The sequence below is a fragment of the Mastigoproctus giganteus genome, chromosome 1 (genome assembly GCF_048544385.1).
Source record: "Mastigoproctus giganteus isolate SK-2022 chromosome 1, ASM4854438v1, whole genome shotgun sequence".
Lineage (NCBI taxonomy): Eukaryota > Metazoa > Arthropoda > Arachnida > Uropygi > Thelyphonidae > Mastigoproctus > Mastigoproctus giganteus.
Window position 1 is genome coordinate 72530563 of NC_143575.1, and position 20439 is coordinate 72551001.

Here is a 20439-nt window from a genome sequence, read left to right on the forward strand (position 1 = left end):
AAACCAACTAATGTAATCTGTAAATTTCGTGTATTCTTTGGTCAGTTTGTTTCCGTACGGGATGGAGAACTTGAGTTTCAGGAAAAAACGTTATGCGACCTCCTCCCAAAAACCGAATAATTTGACTAAAGTGCCGAAGAATATTAGTGGTGGCCACTGCACTAATCACAGTCTTAAGAAAAGTCAGAAACACACATATACCTTCTTGAAACAGATCACAGAGCACATGATTTGTTTCAAGATCTGAACTGCTTCAGTCGATATCAATATTTTGATAAACTGCAGGATCTGATTTACTTATCCCTGAATTTTGTAAACACTGATAATCTTTTCGTTTTTTATAATTCCGACAATCGTGTTTCTGTTGCAAACTCATAACAGCTTCTATACAAGTATTTAATCATAAAAACAAATAAACAAAAAAAAAAAAAAACCCTACAATTATCATGTCTGAAGGAAACTAAGCAATCTGGCATTAAAAAAAAAAACATAATAATAATAATAAAAATAATTTTTGATATTTTAAAACAAAAGAGTGGTCTGTGTAGTCATTCTGAAATACTGTACTCCCAAAGGCAACTCAGGCCAAAGGCATCGACGTTACCGTAAGCCTAATGTTTTCTAAAGTCTGTGTGTCTATTTGGAGGGATGGAAAATTACAAAAGAAAACCATAAGCCTTCGTCGGAGACCAGTTATCCACTCCTCCAGTACATTATCCGGTTGTGATAGCATAGTGGGTTTACCGCTCATCATTCATTTCGAAAGTTCTGTGTTAAAATATCATCAATAAGTGGAAAAATTTCTTAAGTCTTTTTACTACAGGCAGTAGTCAGCGGATCTCAAAAGGAGGTGTAGATTCCTTTAGAAAGTTGCTGTTTTTACTTACCTTTACTTTTAATTTTTCAATGCATAATTTCAGCATTTCCCCCCCCCCCCATCTGACACTACTCATGAACTCTATTATGTGATTTTCGGCATATTAAATTTTTAGTATTTGCTTACCCAATATACCAAGCACACTATACATAACACAGCAGTAGGATTCGTTTAATGTGAAGAAGAAAAAATTCCTTCAGTATCTTGAAAAATTAATACTCGATCGCTCGCTCGGTATAAACTTAACCAGCGAGTTTAAGGCCTGACGTAGCCCAGTGGTCAGGAGCGAGAGTGCATAGCACGCGTTCCTTGAGTGGACTGGGGTTCAAGCCCGTAACTACTAAATACAATAAATATTTGTATTGGCGATTAATTGTAAACTCTACTGACTTGGTTGTCGTGCCGGAGTATAAACAGAAAATTTTTTGAATACACCAATAGCTTGTTATATGTTACATCTAAAGAATAGAACTCTCTCATTTGTTTGCTGAGTACTGCATAGTTTGCAAAGTATTACAATATTTTACCAAGACCACTTCCGCATCGGAAGCCAATCTCTCATCTGCTCTCATCTTCCGATGGTATTGAATTAGGTAAATTGAGTCATAAGTACAGTACCCGACCCTGTATTTATTCATATGATAGATCTGTTTATGTTGCAAAGTATCCAGTAAGGTTCGGTAGTGTCGCCTTCAAAACTACAATTATGCGAAGTCACGCACTGTTCCTTGAATGATTGGATCTTTTATACACTCACATAGTCAAATAAATCAACTTGTTAACACAGAAAAAATAGTTCAGCTACCAACCTGAAGCTCTGGAGGCCCGCCTTCATCTCTTATTAACAAAAGGTAACTTTGGCCTTCTATCACAACCTCCTTCTTGAAACGACCCCCTGCGTAATAAAAATAATGTCAGTGTAATTAGCATATCTCCTATGTAAAGCATATTTAAATATTTTATGTCAAAATAAATGAACTTAAAGAAATGATGGAAACGATACCTATGCGTTAATTAAACTACTTTATCTTGGAAAAATCTCACTGTCAATTTACATTACAAATATCACGGTTACCAGAATTTCCCCATCCCTGAGGGTACAAGTATGTTCACTTGTACAACACCTGCATGATGTTCAAGTTGAAAAACCCTGAATAACTCACAGGGAAAACCCAACTCGCTCCGCCTGAGATCGGCTAACTACTGCCTCGACTGAAAAGGTTTTTAGAAATTCCTCCAGTCATCCATGGGAATTGCACCCCGACCCATTTCAAACGAGTGGCGATATAGATGTATTGTGCCGCCTAAGTCGCCATGCAGAATTTTCAGTTTTAAGAACTTTTTTTATTATTATTATTATTTATTTATTCTGTGTTCGTTACATGCAGATTTGGAATGTATATTGTCAGAAATAAAACATCACTGATATATTCTAGCTATTGTCTCTAATTACTTGGAAGAGGGAGTCTATGTGATTGTTCCTTTTTATGTTAATGAATTGATAGGCGCTACGCTGTTATATCACGCGTAGATTGTTTCATTTCGATAATAAATTGCCCAATTTTAAAGAAATTGAACCACCTAAAACAGAAACTATTTATGGCTACCTTTCGATAACTAACTGTTTCCCGTCTTCAGATCAAGAGATTCCACTCCTAGATCACATTAACAGACTGGAAGATGGGAAACAGTGAGTTCCCAAAATGGAGCCATAAACAGTTTAAGTGTTTGGCATGGAGGCGGTTCAATTCCTATAAATTGTATCATTTCGATAATAAATTACTTAAGCTACCAGGTGATATAACAGTGTAGTGTCGATCAATTCATTAACATAATTCTAGATTTTTTCAAGGGTATAAATGACTGACGTTAATGCATTATTAAATTCAAGTACTGATTTTTAATTCAGGGAAGCCTGTTGTGACGACTATGTCCAATTCATAAATACTTAGAGATAAGAAGTCAAATTCTAGAATCTGTTGTCAAGGCAAGAGTAACATACAGTCTCCATCCACAGCACAAGGGACCGCCCGAAATTGTATCGTGAACAAGCGGAACACACTGGAGATAAGATCTAACAGGGTATTGAGCATCTTTTTTTTTTTTTTTTGTTTCTTTATTATTTATTTATTTTTTTATTTTTTATTTTTTTTTTTTTTTTGCCCCAAAGCAATTGAGGATATGAGGCATTTTTGTATTCTAAGGTCAGTTCGCCTGTTTCCCTAAATCAAAATCTGAACTTTTTGTTATCTCCTCGTAATTGCCTGAAATTATTGTTTTGAGTGCTTAGGACTAAAAACAATCTTCCCTGGCTACAGTACTTACTGATAAAAATAATAGGTCACTTTGGACGCTTAATGTTAAACACCATCTTTCTTGACTACACGGTATGATCCAAAAGTTTGGAACTGAACTAATATTTGGGAAATTAAAGCTTACCAGATATTGGGGTGGATCTCCTCCGTAATAGTCTTTTTTGACACTGTACACGCTGATTCCAAAGCTTCTACAACTTCTGTCTGAAAGCACTCATACTAGGCTTCTTTTGGAACAACTAATGGTTCCTATGTCACGTTCTGAATAATTTTCTCAGTCGTTGCAAACCTTGGAGCTTTCAAAGTCTCCGTTTAAGCATAGGATACAAACAACAACAACAAAAAATCACTGGGGACTAAATCTAATGATTATGGTGGATAGGGAAGCATGGTAATGTAGTATTTCGCAAGAAATCCTTGAACGTAAAGCGCCGGGTGTGCAGAGGCGAAATCATGGTGTAAGCGCCATTCCCTGAAGCCCACTTTTTTGGCCGTTTTCACCAAGCAGCATCGCGCAATAGGCATAGAACTGTTTTGTAATATTGCTAATTCACTATTTCACCAAGCGAGACGAACTCATAATGAACAATAATGCACTGTGAATTAAAATAAAAATTAAAAAAAAAACAGATAAGCATTATCTTTCCATTTGATCGATCCTGCTTTGCTTTTTTTGAGCCTTGGAGAAGATGGAGTCTTCAACGAAAGAATGGGCTTTTTTATTTCCGGATCATAGCCATACACCCACGATTCGTCACGAGAACTTGTCGCTCTCTGAATCATTAATAGGGATGCGAAGCAAAAAACGAGTCGCATTGTCAGATTTTTGTTAAAATTGATTGACATGTCCCATAAAAAAAACCAATTTCACTAGCAACTGCACAGATAATTAAATGCCCATCATGAACACGAGATAGTTTCGGAAGTTGTTTCGTCTTCGAAAGCTGTTTTTAACATTTTGTGGGATTCTTTTGCACTACCCCCTAATCTGAAACAAACAACGATCATTCTCTGCTCAACAAAATTTCATTCTAAAATGCTACAAAAACGCATAAAAATTCTTTCTACTCAACGTGCTCTAAATTCAGACTGACTCCAGATAAACAGTTATGCATGCTTTACTATGTCTAGGTGAGCAACAGAACTTGTTGCGATCAGTTGTAAATCGACTACAATGTCGCAACTTCAAGTTAGTCAGTCCCCAAACTTTTTTTAATCAAACATCGTGTATTGCTGAAAAAACGTCTGCTACTTTGAATTATTAGTGCTGAAACTATCTTCCATGAACTACAGCTAATTAACTGCATCTTCTGGGTTCCTATCAATCTCATGCAGAACTATTACTTCTCCTCTACTGCCAGTAAGTATTTTCCAGATGAAAACGGCGTGTGCCTTTTGTATGCAATAAAGAATTCTTCTTCTCTTCTAAAAGTTTGTGCATTTGCTTGAGCACTCAGATTATCTTGAGCATCTTTATGGTAATCATCCATTTCCCCCCCCCTTTGTTTACTGCATAATGAACATAAATTCCTATCGTTTCATTTATTCGCTTATTCGTGCTACAATCAGCATGAACTGTACTGAAGAACAATATTTCGCAGGATATCGCAGTAATCGACACAATCATGGGGCAGGTTTTCCAGAATTTGTGCGTCATCTACAGGTGTCTACATATCGATAGCGAAAACTTTCAACATCTGGAGTTAGATCTATTTTACACAGTCCTGCGATATGGAAAATGTTTTTATATATTCTAAACTTTCTTTTAAGAAGATGCTAATGATTTCGCGGGATACCTACATGGCGTACCAGTAGGTTGTCCACCTGGTGGTACCACACTGCAGATATAATTACTGACATTAACTTGTTGCTAGATTCAAGTCAAATATTATAAAATATTCAAATATACAAAACAAAATAAGAAAACGCATTTACACTTTTTCTGTGTAGTTAGGAAATGACAATATCATAAAATATCTCATTGGGTATATATATCACTTACTAAAAGTATTCAGTCACCATCACCTTTAGAAATACGCGAGTTTAAAAAAAAACAAATTAATAACAATTTCAGTCAGTTTCTTGTAAGAAGAATTTGTTTCTGCCTTCAGTGCAATAGCCACATTAGCGGTCGAAAGAGGATCTATTCGCCGGCCTCTGATCCTGCATTTGAGTTCATTCCAAAGATGTCGATCGGATTCAAATGTGGCCTCTGAGGAGACCAAGTGAACTATTGGGCTTCGTTATCCTCAAACCAGGTTTTTACAAGATGGTGATGATGATGATTCGGCACTACAACCAAAGTCCAAGACCTACACCATGACACTGCCTCCATCGAACTTCGCTGCGGGAACAATAAACTGCAGTAGACAATGTTCTCCACACCCACACTCAAATGTCTGATCTGAAAACTATAGCGTGATTCGTAGCCCCATACAGTTCAAGAACGATGTCTGAAGTTCGTTGGTGTAATGTGGGGCTTGTGAGCGACAGCTCTGCTTGAAAATCCATGCCGCACAGCTCCCTATGGACTGCACTTAAGATCACTCCTGTAGGCACCTGGAGCTCCAAGATCATTTTTCCAAGGACGTTGCTCGGCTCGTTTTCACCACTTTCTTAAAGCACAAGCTGCAGGCAACTTAAAATCAGGGATTGCTGCCAGCCTGTCTGACCGTTTGCGAAAACCTACATCCTCATTCTTTTCATCTTTTTACTATATAGGCCATGGTTGACTCTGTTCGACAGCCACACAGTTCAACTATGTGGCTGTCGCACGCAATAACAAACCACTAATTAGGCATCAGACAAATCAAGCCTCTCTGAAATGTTGTGAGTACCTTACTGCGACTCGGTCTCTTTCTTTGCAATATCCCTACTACTGCTTGTACACTTTTAAGCCTGTCTGATTTGCATGTATCTCGTTTGCACTCGCGCTTGACTCTAAACACTATGTACGTTCACTTCACTGATGTAGGGGTCCGAATACTTTTAGTAGGATAGTGTACATATTTGCAGATAAGATGTATACAGTACTTTCCTTTGTAACAATATACCACGTTTGATTCACTGCTGTAAAGAATAAGTTCCTCTAGTTCCTTACCTTCAGGCGATTCGTCCTGCATATATGATCCTGTAAGGTACCGATGGACTAAGGCAGATTTACCGCTGGAGAGACTACCAACAATTCCCTATAAAAAATAATTTATTTATTACTTATGTATTCATTTGTATGTAAAATACAACTGTTGCAACAATACTAACAGGGTATTAGATTACTGATCATTCCCTTTACAGATAGCGTGGGGAGGGATATTATTAATTTAAACAATTTAAAATAAAGTTAAGGAAATTTAGGTAGTTCGTTCCCATAACGTTGTAATTTCTAAGACTGTGTAAGCATGTCGTATTTGCTGTGCATCGCAGAGAAACAATGTGCAATCCTTCACATATAACACAGAAGTTGTTTGATTGTGTTTATAATTACTGTCGAGATACCATTGTCATTGTAATAAATAAATAAGTAAATAAATTTTCTGTTTATACTCCGGGACGACCAAACGGTCAGAAGAGTTCATAAGATAGACAGAATACATGAAACAGCACCGTATTCAGCAGTCACGGGCTTGAACCCCGGTCACTCAAGGCACGTATGGTTCCATAGCCGGTTTGTCCGTTTAACTGTACGCTGAGAACAGCTAACTCAGCCATGTAACTGTGCTAACTGATCATGTAACTGTGTCTCACGAGCTGTTTTTGTTATTATTTATACAGCGCATTAGCATCTAAGATAAATTGACCACATCCTTAGTGTTCCAATGCGGGACATCGATTTTCCACCCTCCCGCCCCACTTTAAAACAATATACAAATCATAAATTCAATGTATATACTTCTTTGAATTAAACTTATAAAATAAAGTACCACACTTCTTTAAAAAAACAAAGAAATATAGTCTATTTGTTTTTTGTTTTTTTTTCCCCCTTCACATATACAGTATTTGTTTTATTTCAGAGAAATACCTATTATATGGGTATTTCTGTGAAATAATAATAATAATACATACATATTTCTTCACAAGAATTATCAAAAATTGCATTTAACTTGTAGTATTGCTTTCAGCATTTCTACAGTCAATTGTGTTTTTTCCAACGTCCACAACTTATTTACTATACCGAAAAAACTCCGTTGCGCCATTGGTTCCCAGCAAACATAATGCAAATCCAATTACTCTTTCCAAATGATTGCATGGTATGTCCATTTTGTCAAAATGTTTAAATATTTCGATGCACCTCATATCTGTTGGCATTCTTTCGTTATTCCATTCTTTTATTTTTGAATCATCAGCATAGGCTTTCAAATTCAAGAATGAGATTATCAGGTGTCATTCAATGAAATGTCAGAAATGCCTAGTCCGATAACCACCCAACTCAATGAGCTCTTTATAATGTTGGTTTATTTTCAAAGATATTATATGTAAAGAATGAAAACTTAACTTTAAATTACATAAATTAAATACAAACCAAAGAAATCAATAAATATAAAAATCTCTTTAAATTTGGATAATAAATTAAAATCAGCTAAATTAAATTTTACTGCTTTCATAAAAGAAGTAAACTTTGAAAAATTTAAAACAATTAACTTACATATTTAAAATGATTAATGATTACTGATAATAAAGAAAAATGGTTAATGATTTAAAATGACAAATGATTAAAATGACATATTTAATTATCAATAATTTAAGTGACCGATATTAATTATTTGAAAGGGGGGTCGAAAGTGGTTTACAACTTAAAAAGATTAAAATACTGAAAAAAAAAAAAAAAAAAAAACACCAATAACACGTGTTATGAATTACACTCACAAGCCAAAACATTATGACCACTAACCTAATAGCGTGTTGGGTCGCGTTTCGTCGATAACCGTTTGCATCCGATATGGTATCCACTTCACAAGACCCCGATAGGTGTCCTCAAGTATCCTGGAACAGATAGACAAAAGGGTATCCCAGAGTTAGGCAACGGAGCGAAGCACTGGCGTGGAAGGGCGAATGCTAAAGGTGAAAGTGGAAGGGCACCGCATCCCACAATTGTTCGATGGGACTGATTTTGGGAGAATTTTGCGGCTAGGGAGTCACATGAAATGCTTGGACATGATCATTTAAATTATTCCTGCATAATGCAGGCAGACCTTGTGCTGTTTTTTCTTGTTGAAAGAGTCCAGTAAGGTCTGGAACTTGGTCCGAAATAATGTCGAGATAGGATCTGGGGACGAGGGTGTGCTCAATGGTGATGAGAGGACCCAGTATGTCCATGAAAACATCCCTAAACCATGATACCATCGTCGCCTGAGTGTTTTCGTCCAAAAAGGTTCAGTCTGGTCGCAGCTGTTCACCTGCTCGCCGTCGAATACGCAAATGTAACCATCGGCATGATGGAGCTGGAGCCGTGATTCATTACACTAGGCGATTCTTTTCCAGTCGTCCAATGTCCAGGAACGGCGCTCCCGTGCCCGCTGCATGCGAAGGTATCGATGACGGTCAGTCAACGTGGCCACATGAACAAGTCGCGTACTCCGTAGGCCAGTAACTCGCAAGAGCGTCTGCTGAATGGTGTGCTCGGAAATGTTTTTCTATTACCCCTGGTTGTATTCTGCCGTTAACTGAGGAATTGTGAGCTGTCTACTGTATGTGCTCCTTCAGACACGCAAGCCACCCAACTCACCACACCTTTACGACTCCGGCCCTCGAACAGCCGACAAGGTCTGCGGTTGCTGAGATTCTGGCCCCCGCCTTCTAGCTCAGCAAATCACTCCCCGTTCAAACTCCGTCAGGTTCTTTCCTTTCCCCATTTCACGGCTTCAGTAGGAAGCCGTGAAATGGCAAGCAATACCGTGTCGCCACTATATATACTGCGCCAGTAAGTGACATCACTGTGGTGCTGTGGGATGCCCCACTCATGTTGACAGGGGTGGTCTTAATGTTTTGGCTCATGGGTGCACGTTAATTATAATGCTACAAATTTTACCCAATATTGGCAACGTTTTGAAATTTAATTAAATCTCATCTTCCGGCCTAGTAAATTAGGACAGAATGACAAGCGTTCTGTCCTACTCTACAATTGGAAAAAGATTAACATCTCGACATGTTTGTTTCCTTAATGTCTTCACAGTTGTTTCCTGGAAATGCTGTTAGCTAACATATACCTATATCAAAGCATATAATTACTTACAGAATATACTGAAACAAATAACTGAATCAGTGGCCTAGCCAGGAATTGGAATGGGGGGGGGAGATCCATCCGATTGTATTTTGCAATGCGTCTTTCTACTCCCCAACTCAGCAGAAAGAAGTCATTTCTGGACAGTTTAGACCAAGGTTATATTAAATAAATAATTACAAAGTCATTAAATATATATAAACATAATACTTGTTGAAGGTATTTAGTAAGTAAAATCCCAAGACAACGAATACCATTTTAACCAAAATTTCCCTATAATGAAATTATTCCAGGTCCCGTTCAATTTTTCTTATTAATTCGTAAATTTCGTTTGAGCTAGAGATATCATTCTTAAAAAATTCGGTACAATCAATTATTTTCAGTCCACTTATGCCTAAACTACATTGGTTTATTATGAATCACATATTTACAATATGAATGATCCTCATATTATAAATACGGCAATAGGAGGATTAGACGGATGTTTTAAAAGATGCAGCAAAACAATTCAGCTTCTTCCTTTATTAATTTTCCCGCATTTTGGCAGGCGTACTGGTACCTTTTCAATCCCCCCCCCACGAAAAAAAAAAATTAAAAAAAATTGAATCCACATATTTTCAATAAAAATTAAATTTCGTATTGATGAAGGAAAATAAATATATAACAATAAGTTATATTTACTGTACCGTTTTTCTGAATATTTGAGTAATTAATTTACGCGACACTACATCTCATACATTGAGTGGCCACCTGCCATTTTCGTGAAATGGAGCGCTCCTTCAGTATCAGAAGCACGTGTTAGTACCATGCAATATAAAGCAGTTGTACTGATACGTAACGAGGTTGCACGCGTACAATTTACTGTGTGAATGGGAAAGGCGAAAAATTTAAGTGACGTTGAACGTGGTATGGCAGTTGGCGCCAGGCATGCTGGTACTGGTATCTCGGAAACTGCAACTCTGCTGGTGTTTTCACATAGGACTGTGTCTCGGGTGTATCTAGATTGGTCTACTAACCAAATGTCATGCAGCTAACGGCGATACTGTGGTCAGAAACAGCTTGTTGATGCGATAGGCCAAAGGAAGCTGACAAGACTGGTGTAGAAAGGCTACAATCAGGCTACAAAAGAGGCATTTCAGAACAACTCATCGTACCCTTTGAGGGATCGGAGTATAGAAGTCGACGACCGAAAAGCATTCCCTAGTGGGCTCAGGAACACCAACATCGGATATTTAGAGGATTGGAAAAATGTTGCCTGGCTGGTCTGATGGTCTGAGGAATCCCAATGCTGCTGTTTCGCGCTGATGGGAGGACCAAAATAACGAAAAATCATGAATTCATGGTCACATCCTGCCAGGTATCAACATTGCAGGCTGGTGATAGCTATCTAATAGTGTGAAGAGTGTTTTCATACTGCACATTGGGTCCCTTGATTTGACTGGAGAAACATTTGGATGTCGCAGTTTATCTAAAAATTGTTTCCGACCAGGCGCATTTGGCTGTGGTGTTATCATATCCAAATGTCTTCCAACAGGACAATGGCGCCATGCCCCGAGGAAAAAATTGTAGAGAACTGGTTCCAGGAATATGAGAGTGAATTCAAGCAACTCCGGTAGTCTCTCTCTAGTCAACAGGTCTCAATCCAATTGAGCACCTGAAGTGAAATAAAATGGGCCCTTCACAGTAGAGATCCTCAACCATCCAATTTGTGAAAACTGTGGAAAGCAAGATCCCAGCATCCCTGTGGTACGCTTTTGACACCTAATTGAGCTCCTACCACGAAAAATCTAGGCTGTTCTAAGGGTTAAAGGCAGACCAATTCAGTATTAGGTTGGTCTACCTAATAAAGTGGCCACTCAGTGTAAATGCAAGATGCTTTCAAAATTAGCCGATATTTGTACTTTTGCAGTACACATTTTGCCGTTTCATTTATTTCTTATTGATTTTAAAGCAGCTATTGAAGTTGCCTGAAATAAGGCAGAAATTGCTACTTCCATATATTACAAAGTGCAGCATAATTTGACAAATAATGTAGTTATCTTTTATTCAATATAACGAAATTTCGGTACAGCGAAATGGTTCATGTACCTTCGAGAAGTTCACTGTAACGGGATTTTACTGTATCTTAATATATTTTAAAAATTTAACATTGTTGGAGGGGTCAAACTCCCCATTCCTTCCCGGCTGCACCAAAAATCTGAACTATATAATGCTCCATACAAATGAAAACTTACTAATCTCAAATCAGGCACAGTCCGGCTAAGAGTCCACTCCTGACTATTTACAAAAGAATCTGAAAGAAGAAAAAAATAAAGGGAACATTTACAAATGCAAACCTCAATAAATGTACACTGTATATAATAAACTCTAAAATATTCAAAAAAGGGTAAAAAAAACATAAAATCAGTGTTGGTATAAATGGACAATCTCGGCATTTGCAAAATTGGTGGAAGAACTTCTGGAAGCATATATAGTTGTACGAATTTTCTCACATTTTGTGTGCGCGCATGTGTATGTTTTAACTATTATTAATTCGATGTATTTCAATACTAGTATTTGATTAAATATTCATTTTTCGGGTTTTTTTTTTTTTTTTTTTAAGGCGCGTTGTTTTAAGGCCTATTGTTTTCACCAGGTTCGTCCGTCTGTCAGTCCGTAGGTAACAGAGAGACTTCCAGTAGATGGATTTTGATGAAATTTTATATTTGGACCTTTTAAAAATATTTGTTGAGCCATTCCCGATTTCATTAAAATCGACCAATAGAAATCTGGCAATTAATATTTCTTTTTTCCCCCATACAATGTGTATGGAAAAAAGAAATTCATAGATTAATAATAGAGGAAAAGTTTTAATGCAGTATTGTTATGTAAGATTCGTGAACGTGGTGTTGCTTGTGAAGAGATACATAAATATATATACACAGAGAAAGAAAATAATTTAAAAGCATAGGGGAGAAGAGTAATAAATGTTATACAGTTGTATTAAACTGAGTGGCTAAGCATACAGAACGTAAAACAGAATGTAATTCTGAAGTGTTCTATAAAATTACAATCTTAGTACAGTGTAATTAATTGATAAGGAGATAACTATATTATTTACTTATCATTTCTATTAATCACAGAAAAATTTGAAAAAGTTCAATTATTTTAAGAAAAATTCTAACACGCCTGAAATCTAAGGCACTGCATGCATTAACTAATTTGTTATTCCTTATTGTTTAAATTGTTAAATTATAAGTTATTCATCTCGCTCGTTTAACTCAAACCTTATACAGTACATGCATTTTGAAGAGTTATAATTCCAATTTCATTTTACGATTACACGCTTTTACTTTTTTTTTTTTTTTTTGCAAACACTGTACTGCACATTATTTACTATAGTTTTATCCTAGGTAATATAACAAATTATAAGCACATTGTTATCAAGGCAATAGCCTGTTGTGTGCTTGTTGTAAATAAATATATTATTTTATTTTATAAACAACATAACAGCCTAAGTCTTAGAAATGCTGGCTAACAGCGTCGCAGAGACATTCGATCAAAATTCGTTCACGTTACCTGCATTCGATTTCGTGATCGAATTTCTCCTCTCACTGCAGACCGTGTATTCAGCGCTAATCATGAGCTTTTGTTCAACTTAGAGACAAATACTGCTATCCATTTCAAAACGTAACAACTTTGTTTTAAAATGGAAGTTTTAATTCCATACACTGCTGTTTACTGAGGCGAAATACTTTCACAGTTCTGCATACGTTCGCTAATAGAGACTAACCGCCAACTGATGAGAAGCCAGTAACTTCGAAACAGCTGTCGTGGAGGTATCTCAGATTTTTAACCTATTTCTAACCTATACAGCTTAAACAGATACTAGCAGCTTGGGCAGAACAGCCGTATTTATCTTCAAATTGAACATAAACCCACGCCTTATTCGACGCTCGTGAGAACAGAAAGCTTCTCTATGAAATGAATGCAAGTACAGTAATGCATACAAATTTTGATTTTACTTCAGCTACCGTGTTGAAATACTCTTGCAATCCTATATAAGATACTGCAGCTATTTCGACCTCACGATTGCCAAGTTTGGTTTTTGTGTACGTAATTTTCGAGTGATCTCTAAGTTAAAGTAATCTCTCCGATTCTCGAAATTATACTAATAAGGAAAAGGCTTCGATTACGAAACTGACCAACAGGAAGAACCGTGCTTTAGAGCCTAGTAAACTCAACTGAAGTGAAACATGATAATGTTAATACCCAGAGTTATAAACCTTGCTTATATGGAGCAGGATTCACAATATGACTCCACTGCGAGTAATAGGACTATGTATAACACTCAAAGAGATCCTTAAGAAGCATGGAACGAAGTAACGAGCAAAATTTTGATGAAGAGAACACATATCATGTGCTCGAATTGACGTGATTCCACAAACTAAAGCCAAGAGTAAATCTCTGCAACTGAAAACTCCTCTGGTTTTATGTATCCGCTCAAAAGTATAAACAGAAAATTTATTTTATTTATTTAAAGCTTGCCAGTTAAAATCTGCCGGCTGATGAGCAGAAGAAATGCTAACAATACTAGTAAGACGCCGTTATCTGACTGATAGGGCAGCGATGGGGCGGGACACTTGAAAAATTCTACGGTATATGAATACATAACAACTCTTGTTTGTTTGTTTGTTATTTGGTTTTAGGAGCATTAGCAACTAAGGCCATATTGCTCCGGGGATATGCGGTGGTCATTCCCTGACCTTTCCGCATCCTCCGTATTTGGTGGTGCGGGCTCGAACCCCGGTCTAATCAAGAAGCGTGTGCTACGCACTGTTGCTCCTGCCCACCTCGCTACGGAGGCGCGTAACAACTCTGTTAAAAGCCTGAAGACATTGACATTTAATAGCTCTCCCCCAATACTGTCAACAGTATATCGTTAATAATCTCTCTGTGGCATCCTGGTCGTTATGATACATCACCGTCTGTCACTTGTTTAGAGAGATTCGGGTTCGATTTCCGTCGATAGCTGGAAGAATTTCTAAAAGTCCTCTTCATTCGACGCTGTAATTAGCCGATCTTGGCGTCAAGGGAGGGTTAGCACCTCCTAAGTTATTTCCGTGTTTTCCATCCAGCATAACATGCAAATCGGCCCATGGATACACACTTTTACAGACAAGTGATGTTGATAACTATATTTAAAATCAATTCGAAGTTGAATTATTTAGGAACTATGTTAGCCATAGATTTCTTATTTTCTGCAAGCGGTAAGGACAGTCACAGCATTAAGAAAAATTGTAAGGTGGACAAATGTGAAAGCGACACGGCCGCTGTTCCAGGAGTTCTTGAAAGTAAAATTTTCACTTTCTGTGGATTCGCCATGATGCCCAACAACCCAGTCTCAAATTTGCGCATGCAATATGGGATTTACAAAGTTTACAAGTTTATTTGTCATCATCACATCATGCGACTAATAAAAGTTTCGTGCATACTAAACTGCAGGTAAATAAACATTAGTTGTCAATCTCTGAACTTGACAGCCGGTAGAAGTTTTATGCATGCAGCTAAAAGGATCATAAGAACAGGACGCCCCACGATCCATATTTGAATCAACATCAGTAAAAACAACTTCACTGCCTTACAATTTATTATTATTATTATTGGTTCAGTTAGGAACCATCAGTAATAATAATCATATTAATTTATATCTTTCTTGTAAAACTAACAACCAAATGGCAAAAATCAGTCATCATCAGTAGGTTGCCCTATGAACTATGAAACTTGTTTACCTATTAACGTGAATGCATTTTTCAAGGTAAATCTTTAAGAGGCAGTTTGTTATTAATGGAGCTTCTAATCTTTTGAGAAATACATCGTATTTCGTCTCTCTCTCTCTTTTTTTTTTTTTTTTTTTTTTTTAGGTAGTTGGCGCATTGGCTTCTGTGGCCATAATGCACCTCCCAAGGTTTTTGCAGTACTGTGATCCAAGCCCGAGGCGGGATTCGAACCCGCGACCTTTGGGTTGCCAGGCAGACACTTTACCCACCCAGCTAGCCCGGTCGTCCTCTCTCTCTCTAAGCAGCAAGTGTCCTACCTGATTGTTACATCTAATAATTCAACATGAGACTAAAATCTCTCTCTCTTTCTCTCTTGAGTGTGAAGCAAAATGTTTGATTTAATAATAAACCATTATGATTTTTATATAAGTATTCTACAAACCGATACTGCTATGTTATAAGCATTCATTCTCTTCTGTTCTAGATACAAGTGACGATAATACTGTAGCCCCCACCTTAAGAATCGTTTTCTCTGCGATTCTGAGAACAATGGAAGTAAATCGTTCATGTAAAGATGATATAGAGCGTATTTTACTGCCATCGTCTGTATTCAAACGGACAGAGAAAACAAAATGACGAACTTACACTACTTTAGTTATTAAAAATTACGATTTGAGTCGAACTTGAAATTCCCTTATCTTCACTATAGAAGACATTGCTTAAATAATCATTTTAAAACAGAAAGCGTCTACTGAAGGGATAAACCCGCGACCTTTGGGTTGAGAAAAGAGAAAATAACGAACAATAAAAAAATAAAATAAAAAAGCTGTTGTAGCGCATTTATTTCCTGCTTCCAAATGTTCTCTTGCGTGTCTGACAAGCTGGGGCAAAGAGAACTGAACTTGAATAAGAGCTTCCACCAGACAGGAAGTGACACACCCTGGCGCAATGAAGCTGACGAAAACTCCATTATTTAATCGTAGGAGGCCAACGATTAAATAATCGCCTCCTACAAGCAAAAGGGGCATACAATAATTAAATCAAAATCCTTTCTCAGAATATTCATCACTCTCAATCTAGAAAATAAGAACACATAATGAGAAGACTAACGGAACTGTCCATACTAATTTAAACTGTCTCCTGTACTGACTCACGTTTTCAATTGAAAGGAACCAATGCACACAATTTGAACCATGTCGCCAAACATCACGTTACCCTAATGACTACTTAGTGTTCTATAAAAAAAAAAAAAAAAAAAAGAATAAATAAATAACCTAACCAATCAATCTCTTGGTTATTAGAAGTTCTGATTAATCTGTTATTCCAACAGTTACTTTCTTCAATCCGTTACTTTCTGAGTGGCGGGGCGTCTTTTGTTATATTCTAAAGAAGTTGGAGGGCGCTAGGAGGAATAAAATTCATTAAATAAATTCGATTCACACTGTCTAATAGATTTGCTTATTCAAATTTACAGTCATACAGTATTTTGTAAAGAAATTAATCATGAAGTGACAGGAATTAAGGGTCAAAAAAATTAATCTGTTTTTTACAGAAAGATTAATTTCTGATGCCTGCATCAAGAATTTCCTTCAAAAATAGATTTACACATAGAATCGAGATTAATTAGAGACTTTGTCCGTCGGGAACGGTGTTAATCTGTTCATTGGCTATGGACACATAGAAAACAGTTAGTTGAACAGCTTCTGTTGACAGTTCCGGGAACTTGCGTTACTCGAAGTCATTACACAAACAGGCAGAAAAACGTCTGGCGATTCAAGGTCACTAATTAGACCGTCTCCTTCACAGAGTTAGTGGGACAATAAGTGACCTTGATCCACCTGTTGTTTTTCTCCCTACTTTACTTCCATCGCGATAGGGAATCAAACCTGTTGGACTCGCAAGAGGAGTATAAGGAGCTGACAAAATTCACCCAGGGACTGTTCACCCGAACACTTATTGCTATCTACAGGGATCAAGAACAGGCACCACGACTAAACTAACCATCCTTGGACTCAACGAAACTGGCTCTCACCCAGATACAAGACCTTCCTTTGGGACTCTATAGATTTTTTTTTTTTTTTTTTTTTTTTTTAAGCCACGTTCCCTTGCGTGGCCCTTTGCCTCCACTCCCTGGGCGGGAGGGGGAGGTGACTTCTGGGCTCCTCCTCCCCTCGCCGCCCCTCTCTTCCCTCTGGTGGGGCATGGGCCTGCTCCACTGATTTGGGGGTCATCTTTATGGACCCCTTATTTCTGTCTTTTCCCCCCAGCCTTCAGTCTTCCCACCCCTCTCTCTCTCTCTTTTAATTATAATTACTGTACTAGTGTCTGAACCATTGTTAAATTGCTTGAGCCCTACACCCAAAAACTTAACAACATTTATTTGCATAAATAGTACTTCTTTTTGGCTGACCCATAAATATAACGTTTTTTTTTTTTTTACTATTATTCTTAAAAAAAATTATTATTATTATTTATTTTATTTTATTTTATTTATTTATTATTATTTTATTATTTTTTTTTAAGGTCCTAGCCACTGAAAACCCCAAACACGAAGTCTACACAAACAGGCAGAAAAACGTCTGGCGATTCAAGGTCACTAATTAGATCGTCTCCTTCACAGAGTATCCCTACCTATGCAAGTGTACTGAGTAATCCACCAACTGTGACACAGATGCCAAGAAATGAACAGCCAAAGAAAAAGACACTCCTCCCAACGCCAAACCTGGTAATACTAAGGCCCAAAAATGCCGAGGAAATAAAAACAAGTGAAGAAATTAAGGCAAAACTAATAAGCACCATGAAGGAAGATCTCAAACAAACCCAAATCAGAGGAATACGCAAGATGAGGAGCATAGGACTGGTAATAGAAACCGAGATAAAGAAAGAGATGCTAGGAATAATACAAAACCCCAAAATAGCCACTTTGGGTCTAACAGCTGAACCACCCAAAAGAAAAGGGCCAGCCATAATAATATACGACGTAGATAAAGACATCACACCGAACCAATTAGCGTACGAACTCTACCATAGAAACCTACAGGGTAAAATCCCTAAAAAAAATCCACAAGAGATAGCAATGCCCAAATACTCCATTAAAGCGAGGGATGGAATAAACAAAAACTGGGTAATAGAACTAACCCCGGAAACCTGAAGAACCAAACAAGGGTGTTTATAGAATGGGGATGCTACCGATATCGCGAACGTGTGGTCGTTCCGAAGTGCTACCGCTGCTGCAAGTTCGGTCACACCACGCATACGTGTGCACAAACCACCCCAACATGCGGCCACTGCTCAGAAAAAGGACATGAATATAATGCCTGCCCCCACAAAGATGTGGGACCTACCTGCGTAAACTGTAAAAACTTAAAGTTAAGAGTACAAGCATTCACTGAGAGACCCCATGTGTCCCACGTACCAACGAGCCAAGAGTTTATACCAAAGTAGGATTAGTTATGGGGACGAAAATTAAAGCTTACAACACAAATATACTAAAAATAATTCAAATAAATGCGCAGAGGGCTAGAGCAGTAGCCGACCAGATCCGGGTTAAAGCCCGGATCTGGTCGCGGATGTCATCATATTACAGGAGCCATACTCGCATGGGAAACGGGTTGTAGGCTACCCACTCACCTATAAAGTGATACACACAGTTGAAGACACCCCATGGGCTGCTGCCCTGGTAAGGAACAGCAATATCACAGTGACTAAAATCACGCAGTTCTGCACGGAGTGGGCCGCCTGTGCCCAGCTAAATACAGCTTTAGGGAACCTGTACGTTGTGGCGCTCTATTGTAGACCAGGACAACAGATAGATTTTGCAATCGACTATCTTCAATGCCTGCAGGACATCCTACCAAACCAAAAAATCATCATAGGAGCTGACGTGAACTGTCGATCCCCGACATAGCACAGTACTACCCCCTAGTAGGCGTGGAACCCAAAATGGTCAACTCCTTGAGGATTACTTGGCAGGATCACAGCTGACAGTGCTAAATCAACCTCACCACTTGCCAACCTTTTGCAACACCCTCTGGGAGGCTACGATTGATGTATCCCTAGCCACTAGGAACTTGGCAGGATTTGTGACTGACTGAAAGGTGGAGGAGGCATGGACTACATCAGACCACCGTGCAATCACCTTTAAAATAATCAGACAACTGACAACAGTAACACTAACAAACCAACAGAAAAACAGATATGCAGTTGCCAAAGCTGACTGGATGTCATTCAAAAACCTGCTCATCACAGCCATAGAAAGCAACCCAGCCAGTATAAACCCACAGAATGACCCGGATGACCTGCTGAGGGGGACCACAGACCTAATTCAAACCATTAGCGATCGAACAATCAAAAGAAAAAACCCAAAACCTGGTGCTGTTCCTTGGTGGACCCCAGAAATAGCCGTGCTTCGACGCCAGATGCAAAAAGTTAGGAATGATTTCCAGAGAGCCCGTAGGACTTGGCCCGCACATGAAGTGGAGGCTTTAAGACAGCGCTATTGAGAAGCCAGAAATCACTATACGGACACGATACAGAAAAGCAAGAAGCGTTCCTGGGAGCGTCTAGTATCCACGACAGGAAGAACTGACCCCTGGGGTGTAGTTTACAAGGTGACTACAAACAAACTGCCCAGGGGGGAGGTGATCAGCACCACCAGGACCTCGCAAGGAGACTACACAACCACTTGGGAGAAATCAATGGGTAATATACTTGACACAATTTTCAAGGAACCCGCGACCCTAACTCTGCAAGAACAACATAGGATCTGCGAAGAAAATGAAAAATATATCACCCCTGCGCTCGAGCTCCCCTTCACCCAGGAGGAACTCAGCGCGGCTGCTACCAGGATCAAAAACCGCAAATGCCCGGGACTTGATATAATCGAACCGGAGATAATGAAAAAAATTGTAGAAATTGCCGCGCAAATCCTACTCACCCTCTACAACAGATGTTTGGAAACAGGGAAATTCCCTGCGGCATGGAAAACTGCAAACACCAAGCTAATTCTGAAAAACCCTACTAAGAACCTAGAATATCCATCATACAGACCCATCGCGCTGCGCTCAGTAGTCAGTAAATTATACGAGAGGCTGCTCCACATGCGGATACAGAACCACTACGAAAGGGCAGGCCTGGCAGCTAAAAATCAGTTTGGCTTTAAGCCAGGATCCTCTACGGTGGATGCCCTTGGAGATCTGCTTAGGAACGCACAAGAGTGCAGGAAAAAATATCTATTGGTCATTTCTGTCGATTTTTCCGGGGCGTTCGACT

General features: G+C 38.4%; 1 protein-coding gene across 1 annotated transcript in view; it reads right to left on the reverse strand.

Annotated features, from left to right (window-relative positions):
* Positions 1-20439, reverse strand: part of CenG1A (Centaurin gamma 1A) — a 751861-nt gene that overhangs the window by 253702 nt on the left and 477720 nt on the right. The window contains exons 2-4 of the mRNA XM_090380508.1: positions 11644-11702; positions 6293-6380; positions 1687-1772 (exon numbers count right to left, since the gene is read on the reverse strand). Coding sequence (XP_090236634.1) covers positions 1687-1772; positions 6293-6380; positions 11644-11702 — 233 coding nt within the window. The remainder of the gene's footprint in view (positions 1-1686; positions 1773-6292; positions 6381-11643; positions 11703-20439) is intronic.